We start from the raw sequence: 11,531 nt of genomic DNA, 5'->3' as shown, positions 1-11,531 counted from the left end.
GCTTGGTAAATATTTGATCAAATGACTGATAGCAGCAAGAACACTCTGCAGAACACTTTCACAAACCCCGCCTTCCCCAGAGCACTGTGAGGTAAGCATGATTACTATCGCTCTGCAGATAAGGCAACCGATGCCCAGATGGATGCACAGCTTTCTGGGGTGTGGGACTGCAGAGCCTGTGACTATGCGGGGGAGCTGGGATGGCAATTCATGTCTGACTCCCCATCCTGGGCTCTCCCTGGGCAGCCACCACAGCGAGAAGAGCTTCCTTGACAAGCCACAAATGGCAGAAGAGGGCCAGCTGGACAAGGGGCCAAGGCCAGGGTGATGTTCAGAGACCCTGGTGGCAGGTCCAATGTGTCTGTGGGCAATCCAGCACGGCAGACCTCTGCTGACACCCAACTCCAAGTGGGCCTACTCGAAACACTCACCGTGAGGTTCTTGGAGGGCTCTCGAATGTTCGGGGAGCTGGGAACCCCAGGTTTGGGTCCTGGATCTGGCACCAACTCAGAGTAACCCCATGTAGCTCATCCCTTCTTGGGGCTCAGTTGACTTCCCTACAAGGGGAATATGAGTAAGATTCCCGAGATGTGGAAGGAGGGGCCCTAATTCCTGGGCTGGGTCAGGAGTGGTGATGGCCTCAGGCAACAAATCCCCCATCAGCCCCCTTTAAGCCCCCTGCCAGGCTGTGTGTGGTGGGGAGGCCAGGGCCTGGGGCCTCCACTGGGACACCCCTGTCGGCCTCTGGTGCTCAGCCCCCCAAGGGCAGCCATCTCCAGACTCTGGGAGAGCGCTCTAAGACTCCACCGGAAAGGGGTGCTTAGGGCAGTCTGAGTCTTCCTGAGCAGAACCCCACCCACTCCACCAGTGAGTGAGCCCCCAGGGGAGGGGCGGAGAAGGTAGGATCAAGGCTTCTGGGCCCAAAGCAGTAGGGTCTCAGGCTGAGGGGGGAACAGGAGGTGGTGCTCATCGTTAAAAGCCAGGCGGAAAGCATGAGAGCATGACCCACAGGGCCAAATGCTGTGTGTGACACGGTAGCATCTGTTGTCTCCTTCTGTCAATGAGACAATTCGATGAGGGGCAGCTTAGAGCTACAGACAGGGGTACCATGACTGGGAGGGATCCCAACAGTGGAGAACACACAGAAGCATGAGGCCGGGTGCCTGGGTTGGAGGTGGGAGCTCTGCCTGCTGCATAGTGCCACACCCCCCTCCTACGGACAAGATGCCAGGCTAGGGGCTACAGGGAGCCCATGGTGCAGCGCCTGCCTGGGCTGTCCACTCTCCGAGTGCTGGGGGTCTTTCTGCAGACCCCTTCCTGATGCTCTGGCCCAGGTGCAGGGCTGGGAGAGGTGGAGAGGTGAGTCTAGGCCTGAGGTCTTCCCAAACTGGAGGAAGGGCAGAGACGGTGTTGGCTCCTGGGCCACTGGACCAAAAGGGTGCAGATCCCTCAGCAAAGGGCTAGGCAAGTGAATCAGGGGACCTGGGGCCAGGATCAACGGAGAAGCATCGACAATGGGACTCAGTTCTCCAAGACTGGGCCCCAGAAATGGGACACATTCCTCTTGTCGCATGGCCCTGAGGGTGGGTGGGAGGAATCCAGAGACGGGGGAAGGGGTCGAAGCAGGCCTGGGCGGGTGGCCGCCCGTTGTGAGTCTGTGCGTGGAGCCCGGCTGGTGGCTGTTGGAGATTGGGGGATGTGAGCCAACCAAGCGCTCAGCCTCCCATCCCAGTAGGGCGGAAGCGGGATGTCTCAGGGCCTGGACCGGATCCTGGCGTCGTGGGGCAGGTAGGGAGCGAGGGAGGGCGTTTTGGGGCTGCAGGGAGCAGCGAGAAGAGCTATGGGCTTAGGTGGGGTGGGCTCATCCCCGCAGTCATTGCTGCACAGGCTCTTGGGGTCCATGGGGGCAGGATGCCATGGATGCATCCTTGAGACATGAATGCCCAAAGCTGAGTTGGGCTAAGATGGGGACAGGGACGTGGTCTGGAAAAGGGATGGCAGTGGAGCTGGGAACGCAACTTTCTGGATAGAGTCCACGAGGTTGTGGTGGTGGGGGCCGGGCTGAGGGCTCTGGGGACAAGGCCAGGAGCATACAGAGCCCGTGGAGGCAGAGCTCAAAGGACTAGGGTAGGTATTCAGGTCCACCCGAGAGAAGCTGAGAGGATGGGACTGCAGGGTCCAGGGCTTGGAGAATGGGGGTCTGTAGGGGCGGGGCCAGGAGGGACCCCGCCTGGTATCCTAGGGGGCGGGCCCTGGAGCCTGGAGGCCTGGAGATGTGTGAAGGGCGGGGCAGGGATGACGAAGGACAGGGGCAGGGCCGTGAGGAAGGGGGTCGTCCGAAAGAGCTGTAGACCTTTAGTCGGGGCGTGGTCCCGAAGAGGAGCAGGGGCCGAGGGGGCGGGGCTATGAGGCGGGGTCTCGGGGGCTGCGGGTTGTGGGGGGCCGAGCCTACAACACTGGGGTCGGCCGGATCAGTCGGGAAGATGGGTGTCTTGGGGGTTCGTGGGGCAGGCCTGTAAAACAGGGGCTCATGGCGGAGGTCGAGGCCGGGAAGGCGCGACAACAGGGTCACGCCGTGAGGAGGGGGTCGGGAAGGAGGACGGGGGCGCGGGGCCGGGGGCGGGGCCGGGGGCGGGGCCGGGGCGGGGCGGGCCCAGGTGAGCGGCCGCCGCCCCTCCTCCGCGCCCGCCCCCTCGGCGCCTCCCCGGCGCTGGCTCCCGGCTCCCGGCTCCGCGGGCCGGGCGGACGGCGGGCGGCTGTGCGGCCCAGGCCAGGGCCGGCGGCGGCTCCATCTTGGGCCGCTGCGCCGGGCACCTGTGGCGGCCGTAGGAGCAGCGCTTCCCCGGCCTGCGCGGCCCCGGGCAGGCGAGAGGGTGAGGCCGGCCCCGGGCGTGCCCGTGGGGGCGGGGGGCTGGGCGGCCCGGGCCCCACTCCTCACCACCCCCCGCGCTCGGACCCTCCGCATCCCGGCCCCCGCCCGGCGCTCCGCGCCCCCGTGGCCGCGTCCCGCCTGCCATCTCTCCTCTGCTTGCCTGTCCCATCCCCTCTTCCACGTCTCCTCTGCCCATCCTCCCATTTTTCAGTACTCTGCTCGGGACCCCGTCTTCTGCCTCCACCCCTGCTCCCATAGCTTCTTCCTCCTCCCTTCTTCATTCCCACGCCCCACTCGACCCTCCTCCCACTGCCCCCAGCCCCAAACCTCCCTCCCCTCTCATTCCTCCTGCCCTCCATCCCTACTCCCTTGCCCTCCAGCCTCGTCTTCCTTCAGTCACTGCCTCGGCTGCTGGGAAGGTCTGTAGCCTAGTGTTGGGGATCGTGTTGAGGACCGTCTCCCTAAGTCTGGGTGGGCTTTGGGCTGGAGGGGCGGGGAAGGGGTCCCTGCCCCTGGGGAGTGTTTGGGGCGGTGTGTTCAGGCCTTCGGTCCCGAAGCCAGAGGCGGCCTGTCTGTTTGGTGTTCAGAGTGCTGCTGTGGTTTCCTGCAGGCGCGCACAGCAAACGGGCCTGTGTGTCGGCCTCTCGTGTGTCCACGGGTGGGGCGCGGGCCCATGCTGGTGCCCGGGAGCATTGCAGGTAGGGACACACCAGCCACCAGCCTCTGGTTTGGGGCAGCCGGCCTGGAGGCTTACCTTCTCCACCCCAGGTGCCTCCTGGGAAGTGTGGGCAAGCCCTCTTCGCGGGAGGAAGCTCAGGGGATGGCAGGGCCATGGGCCTCTCTCTGCTGAGCAGAGCTGGGTCTATGGGGCCTCGGCCCCACCGTTACCCCAGAACCCTTTCCTGGCACAGCTTGTGACCCTGGCGTCTTGCTCTTAAGGCCCCTTCATCCTCTTTGTGATGGTAGGTTTTGTCCCCTCCAAACGCTCCCTCTCAGAAGCCCAGGAATGCTCCCTGCTACATTGCCCGACTTTGGTCCCAGGTGGTCCTGTCAGGCCCCCTTTTGCAGCTGGGATGGATCAGACCACCTGCTAGAGGTTGTCACACGCCCACCATGCAGTGAGGGATTTGTAGGGTGTAATCCTACCTGGTCCCTCAGGGCTAAGGTCCAGATTTTCACATTTTTAAGCAGCTTCCCCTCCTGACCTCGTGGGTTTGCTTTTCCTGTTTTGGTTTTGCTGGATCCAGAAGTCATCATCTAAATGCCTGTCTGTTAACAAGAGGGGACGTATATGGATGCCACAAGTGTGATCTGAGATGGGGCCTGCTTGCGGTGGCCTTGGTAGTCCCCTGGGCACACCTCCAAAGGCTTGGGCTCCTCGGCTGGAGTGACATGGCAGAAGTTGGAATCTCTGACTAAGTTGACTTTGCAGTCTCTTTGGTTGGGCCAGTCTGGAAGTTTCTGTAGAACTGAGAGCTTTTACTCACAGTGACATTGGTTGATGGCTGTGTGTGGACTGGTTGCTCTTCCACTTACTGACGAGCAGAACCAAGGGAGCAGGGCAGTCCAGCATGGACCACGGGGCGTTGGCCACATGGCAACCTTGATTGGCATCAAATGGGGCAGGAGAGAGAACATTAAGGTGTCACCCGAAGAACACTAGGGGTCTTGAGTGCCTCTCTGTGCCTGTCCTTTGTCTGTGCTAAAACGTCTTCCCAGGGTCTCTTTAGGGTGAAACCAGAGCCTTTCCCATGGCTTTTTAGGCCGAAGGGTACACCATTCGGGGCATTTAGAATGCAGACTGCAAACTTGTGCGTATGTCTGCATGCATGTGCCCGCATGCATGTATGTATACACATGTGCATGTGTATCCTCCCAAATTAAGGTTGACAATAGACTGAGAAACTTAGTGTGGTGGTGGAGACATTGGGCACCCTGATGGCAACTAGGTCCTGGGATGGGATGATGTGAAGAAGGACTGGGAAGCAAGACTAGGCTAACCTATGGGATGTCCCAATGGCTTCCTAGAAGGGCCTTTCTGCCCCCAGTGCGAGTCCCCGCAACAGCTTGAGCACAAGTCACTCCTGACAGAAGGAGGAAAGAAAAGATTGTTATTAATATTCACCGTTCCAGATGGTCCATATGCCATCACGTTTAGTCTTTGCAATAACCCTCCAGGGTGGGGATTTACTTCCATTTTGCAGACTGAGGAAACTGAGGCTCAGAGAGGTCAGGAGTCCACTTGAGGGCACGTGCGCAGGAAGGGGAAGGGCAGGGCTGGAAGCAGACCCCTGCCCGCCTGCTCACGGGGGCTCCAGAGCCCATTTCATCAGCTGCCGTCGCTCCCCAGGAGACCCCTCTTCTTGGTGAGAGGGGGTGAGGGGAACCTCCTTTCCCTGGGGATAACCCGACTGACTTCCGTTGGAGCCTTTCCCTCCCTCTGGGCTGGGAAGGCCAGGATGTAGGAGGAAGACCCTGCTGGGGTTCAGCTGTGGGTTCTTTGACTTCTCTGAGCTGCTCCAGGTCTCACTTTTGTCACCTGCCCCTTGTGGAGGTGGGGTGAGGAGGGGAGCCAATGGATACACGCCCCCCAGCCCCCAGGTCTTTGTGGTCGCTGCTCTCTCTGAGTGATGGCCAACCCTGGGCCCTGGGCAGCTGTCTGGTGAGGCAGGCCCAGCGGGTCCCTTGCTACTGATGGCTTCTCACCAGCTCCTGGCGGGGTCTGAGGGCACCCTCTCACCTGTTTCCTTAGCGGGCCAGAGTCTGGCCGGGCTCTTTATGGCCCTGCTCCCCAGGATGCTCCAGGGTAGGTGGGGCTTAGCCAGAGTCTGTGTAGGCTGCCCAGGTAGGGCTTCCTCGGTGTTCTTGGACCTGTGGCTGGTGGTTGTCTGTCTGCCAGGGGCTGTCTGTGACCACATGCCTCCTGCCCTCCTGACTTCAGGCAGCCTAAGAAGCTGCTAAGAAGCAGATGGGGTGGGGTGGGGGTACAGATTTTGTTCCCCTCATTCGCTTGTTGCACTGACTTGTCCTAGGCACCACTGGGAGTGCTAGACACTGTGCTGGGTGCTGGGACTCCAGTTGAGTCAGGATAAGTAACAAAGTGATGACAGTGGAGGGTGATAGAATCCAGGATGGAGGTCTGCACAGTGCTCAGAGGGGGCATAGAGAGCCTCAGACCCTCCTGGGGTTGATTCCTGGCTTAGCCACTTACCAGCTGTGTGCCCTTGGACAAGTCACTAAACCTCTCTGAGCTTTGGCCTCCTCCTCTGTCTAATGGAAAAGATGACTATGTCATGAGGTGGTTCTGACAACTAAATGAGATAGTGCTGGAAAGGATGTGGCACATGCCTGGCCCATAGTAGGGGACTGGACACTGGGAGCCCTTACTATTTTTACCACCACTGTGATTGTTACTAGCTTTGTTGCCCCTCTCTGTTTAAATGTCCATCTTAGAGCTCCTTGAAGGCAAGGCCTGGATCTTCGTCTTCTCTTGGCTACTCATGCTTTTCCTGACCCTTCCGGGGGCCAATCTGGTTTCGGCCCCAAGGAGCAGCCAGGACGGGACACTCCTGCCCCGGGCAAGGCTGTGTCTAGAGCTGCAGAGTGCAGTGTGGTAGTCATTAACCACATGTGGCCATTTAAACTTAAATTACTTAAATTTAAGTAAAATTAGAAATTCAGTTTCTCAGTCACACTAGTCACCTGTCAAGTGCTCAGGAGCCGCGTGTGGCCAGCACCTAGTGTATGGCACACTGCCGCACAGGATCTTCCCATCGTGGCAGGAAGTTGTGCTGCGCTGGCCTCCACAGCAAGCCTGGAGCCCTCGGGGGACTGCAGCTACAGAAACATCCCACTGTTGGCTCGAATAGCCACCAGCCATCTCCTGATGAAGTTTGCAATTAGACAGAAACTGAGTTCCCAAGAGCCCTTCCCACATTCCCTTTCGGGCGGCCTTGCTGCCCTGGCCGGGGTGGTTGCTTCCTGGCAGTTCTTCTCAGCCCAGGGGTGGGAGGGAGGACCCGGATTACCCAAACTGCAGCTCGTGCCTGCTGTCCACGCCCTGTTTCTCCAGCTGGTCCTGCCTGGCAGGGAGTCCCCGAGTGACGTTCCTGGTTCCCAGCCTTGGCCGGGCCCAGGCGGTTCTCGGTGTGTCCTCTCTTCATTGTTCGTTCGCACAAACCTCTGAGCCCCTGCTCTGTACCGGGGATGCTCCAGTCCAGAGCAAGGTGGATGCTGACAGTCCTGGGAGGAACTAGGCTAGTCCTTGCCACTCAAGCTTTAGAAGTTATTAAAATACTGAGATACTTCTGTGCTGATTGACTAAGAGCTGTTGTCCCAAAGCCCCTGCTTGCAAGGCCCCAGCAGCCTTGGCTTCTCCCCTGACTTCCCCTCCCTCCCTGTAATCCGACAGTGAGGAGTCAACAGCTGGCATGGTCGGTCGTGTCCAGGACCTTATTCTGGGGCTGGTTCTAACCGCTGAACAGTGGTTATTAGATGTTTGTAGTGTTGCCCCTGTGTATGTGTGATGACTTTGATATGCAGTCTGGTGTCCTGTCATGATGTTGCTTGTGGCTCTGATGCATCGGGACTGAGCTGTCCCCGCAGTGTGCCTAGCACCGTGTGAGCCCACAGCAGAGTTCAGCTGAGGGGCTGCCACCCAACTCAACTCCACTCCCTTCCTTTCTCTCTCCTGCAGGCAGCCATGAGCACCAGCCGCCCGGAGCCGGGTGCCCGGGCACCCCGGAGCCTCCACCTGCAGCCCCTGTCCCGGAGCTCTTCCAGCCTGCTGGGGGAAGGCCAGGGGCACAGGGCAGAGCTCCGTAAGAGTGCCAGCAGCACTGGGTGGCAGGCCCAGCCAGGCGAGGCCAGCGCCGGTCCCCGGGTCCCGGAGGAAGAGGCACACCAGGCTGAGAGCACAGAACAGGCACAGGCCTCCAGGCCCCAGCCACAGCCCACTGCCATGGGCCACTGGCGGAGCAGCACTGTCGGCAATGTGTCTACTGTGGTCAGTGGTGGCCTGTGTCACCTGAGGGCCCCCACCGCTGCCACTGTGCAGAGGAGCCACTCAGACCTGGTCCGCAGCACCCTGACCCGGGGCCACAGGGGGGCTCGAAAGGCCAGCCTCAGCTGCTCGGCCCTGGGCAGCTCGCCGGTCCACAGGGCTCGCCTGCAGCCTGGCAGTGCTTCTGGCCAGGGAGGCCAGGCCCCTGGAGGCCTGGAACGGGACCTGGCTCTAGAGGATGGGACTTCGAACTCAGCCTGGACACTAGGAGAGAGTCAGGTGTGGGTGCCGCCGCTGGACCTGGGAGGCTCAACCACCCACAGCAGCCCCAAGACTGAGCCCAAAGCCACTGGGCAGTCGGCCACCATGTCCTGCCATGCTCTACCCCCAGCAGCTCTGCTCTGCTGCCTTAGGGAAGTGGGGGCCGGTGGCTGCTGCCATGCCCTGCCGGCCCCAGGGATCTTGGCCTTTCCCAAACTTGTGGCATCCGTGAGTGAGTCTGGGCTGCAGGCTCAGCCTGGGGTGAAGCTCCAGTGTAGGTTGCATGGGGGGCTTCCTGGGCATTCCCACTGCTGTGCCCACCCTTGGGGTCCTACCCGATTAGCTGTGGAGCCTGGTGCCAGGACCAAGGATGTATGGACCATGACCTCAGCCAGTGACTTGGCTCCCGGGTTGGCATCCCCTCTCTCAGCCCAGGATGCTGGTGTACAGGCAGCCCCCATGGCAGTCTGCAAGGCTGTGGCCACCAGCCCGCCCCTGGATGCCCCTGTGGCCCTGCACACTTTCCCGGAGATAACTCTGGGGTCCGGCCTGGAGGAGGCACCATCCCCTGTGCGGGATGTACGATGGGATGCTGAGGGCATGACCTGGGAGGTGTACGGAGCTGCGGTGGACCCCGAGGTGCTGGGCGTGGCCATCCAGAAGCACCTGGAGATGCAATTTGAGCAGCTGCAGCGGACGCCCGCCAGCGAGGACAGCCTGTCTGTGGAGGGCCGCAGGGGGCCGCTGCGAGCTGTCATGCAGTCCCTGCGGAGACCCAGCTGCTGCGGCTGCTCCAGTGCAGCCCCTGAGTGAGGAGCTGCCACCCTCGGAGCTGTCGTGGGCCCATGGACTCAGCCCCAGACCAGGGCCAGGGATGGTGGGGGCCTTGTGCTCCTTGGACCCACTGGCAGCCATGGACGTGTGTCTGCTGACCACAGGGCTGCAGCCTGGGGGCTGCCTGCTCCTATCTGTGGGGCTGGATTTTAAGGGCTTGGTTCCCGAGAGCCACATCCGGGCTCTGAACTTTGGGACAGTGTCAGCACTGTGCTTAAGGGAGATCCTGATTTTTCGTTAAAAATACTGGACCTTCTGTTCAGTGTCTCCTCAGAACTCTGCCACAAATTCCCCAGGACTCTTGGTGGCTCAGTTTTAAAGCAGTGCTGAGAGATCATGAGTTCCTGACATGAAAGGTGGGGCCCCAAGTGACAGGGACTGACTGGGTCTTTCGGGAAGGGAGCTGGCATTGTCAAGGGCCCCCTGTGTGCCACACGCTGTGCTCGTCACCTTCTCTGTTGAGTCTTCACCTCTTCCCCTGTTTGACAGATGGAACCACGGAGCTTGACATGGCTGTAGCTGACGTGCCCCGGGCCAGTAGCTTGACAGGGTGGGCGGGGACACAAGCCAGGGCCTGCGGGAGCTGGGGAGCACATGACCACTCAGAGCAGGGCAGTCGTGAACAAGAACTTCCTGAGCCTGTGATCCGTACTGGGTTTTGGGATTCCCTGGGGAACGAGACAGGTTGTCCCTGCCCTCCTGAGCTCATGGTGTGTGAGGGTCCCCATCAGTATGAGGGCAGTGAGCATTACAGAGGGCTGCGGGTGTTTCTAGAGCCCGCCCCCGTGTAGGTCATTGCGTCAGGGGCTGGCCTCAGGCAGGAGAGAACAGGTGTCCACCTGTCCCCAAATACGTTGCAGTGCCTGAAATTGCACCATTGTCACCTTGTTCCTTTGGCTTAAGACTTTTAAAGCAGGAGTGGCATTCTAAGAGGCCAAAGGAACCCGGTGAGAAAGGCAAGCTTTGGGTCAGAATGCCTCCCAAAGCCCCAAGATGGGGCTTTTTTACCCCAAAACATGCCTTCCCGACTCCCAGCTGAGACCAGGTAAAATGCCACCCCTGCTTCAAAATGACGGCAAATCAGAACTGGGGGTGGGGCTGGGGCAGAGAGAGTTGGTGTGGTGGCAGGCGGGGACTTGACGTCCCCCTTTTAAAATGTGATCAAGCCAGTTTTCAGGCAGCCAGGAGGCCTGGGCCTGTCTGTCCCTCTGTGTGTGGTACAGGGCGGGAACATCACGCTCAGGGGGTGACACGTGGGGACCCGGTTGCCCTCTGCCTTGCCCTGCACAGGGGCTCCAGGAGCCCCAGCTGTGGACACGAGGGGAGGGGTGATGAGCTGGAGAGGGGAGGGCACCGTCACATAGGGCCACGGCTGAGCAGGGTCTTGAGGACACAGTGGGGCTAGACAGGTGGGCGGAGCGGGGAAAGGCCTATAGGCAGAGAGAGCAGCCTGGTCAGAGGCTTGGAGGCACCTGTTCTGCCCGGGCTGTGGTGAGTCACTGTGTTGGGGTGTTTGTGGGGCTGGGAGGCTGGCAAGGGGGTCCCCATTGTGAAGATCCTGGTGTGACCGAGGAAAGGGACTTAGGGGAGCTGTGGAAGGGAGTGGGGCCAGACTTCAGTTTAGAAAGATCCCTCTGGCTGCCATCGGAGAGGAGATGCATGTGGAAGAGGTGGGAGCAGGAGCCCAGGGAGATGAGGGCATGGGGGCCAAGGAGGGTCCTGTTAGGGGGAGATGGAGTGGGCAGCTGGGGGCATGTGTGTGCGCGCGCGCACACACACACACACACACACAGCGTGTGGCAAATGCGGCAAGCAGGATTCTAGGAGGCTGAGGTTTCCACTTTGAGCAAAAAGAGGTGAGGGTACCACCTGGGACCAGGGGAGGCAGGTGTGTTCAGGACGGGCAGGTGAGGGGCCACCTGCCAAAGGGTTTGGCTGGGACCTGTGACACCCTTCATGAAGAGACTTTCTCCTCTGTCATATGCAAACTGTCATGAGCTCATTCTCTGTTTGGCCCATGTGTGCCAGTCTCTGCCACATCCAGGCTGCACCTGGCATGCCCAGATGGCAGACTGGGCTGGGCCTGGAAAGGGAAGGGCTAGCCGAGCCCCCACCCACCTCATCATGACCCAGATAAATGTGGGGTGGTGCTAGAAGCCAGCCCAGCCTGGGTGGGCCTTGGGGCTGTGCGTGGCTGGGGCCCCAGAACACCCTCCTGGTTAAGTTTGCTGCCCTGAGACAGCAAGAACCATACCTTTGGCCTCGCTAGCCCAGGCTTCACAGCCTCTGCCGACCCATCCACCTGGAGCCACTGCAGCTTAATCTCTGAATTCAACCTGGAGACCCAAGCCACCCCTGTTTGCTGTGGCCCCTCCCAGGCCAGGCAGTGGTTTAAAGTCCCCGGACACAGCCGCCAGCTTAGTTGACAGATCTCTTCCTCTCAGACACCAGATTTCTCTAGACTTTCTGGGATCCCTTCAGGCAGTGCTCTGGGAGGTGATGGATTTCATTATTTGTACACTGGTTTTGTTTTGAATTTGAAATAAAGTCTCGGAGGTCAGA

At 60.4% G+C, this 11,531-nt stretch overlaps 2 protein-coding genes across 2 annotated transcripts; one reads left to right on the top strand and one right to left on the bottom strand.

Annotated features, from left to right (window-relative positions):
• Positions 1-2,122: 2,122 nt before the first annotated feature.
• LOC138918403 (uncharacterized) lies at positions 2,123-2,965 on the bottom strand. The gene has a single exon (XM_070239781.1). It carries the CDS (start codon positions 2,963-2,965, stop codon positions 2,123-2,125), a length of 843 nt encoding a protein of 280 aa, XP_070095882.1.
• On the top strand, positions 2,640-11,531 carry GPRIN2 (G protein regulated inducer of neurite outgrowth 2). Its single transcript, XM_005602738.4, has 2 exons — positions 2,640-2,873; positions 7,569-11,531. Exon 2 carries the CDS (start codon positions 7,575-7,577, stop codon positions 8,946-8,948), a length of 1,374 nt encoding a protein of 457 aa, XP_005602795.2. The 5' UTR covers positions 2,640-2,873; positions 7,569-7,574; the 3' UTR covers positions 8,949-11,531.

This window comes from Equus caballus, chromosome 1 (genome assembly GCF_041296265.1).
Source record: "Equus caballus isolate H_3958 breed thoroughbred chromosome 1, TB-T2T, whole genome shotgun sequence".
Lineage (NCBI taxonomy): Eukaryota > Metazoa > Chordata > Mammalia > Perissodactyla > Equidae > Equus > Equus caballus.
This window is presented reverse-complemented; position numbering and strand designations above follow the sequence as displayed.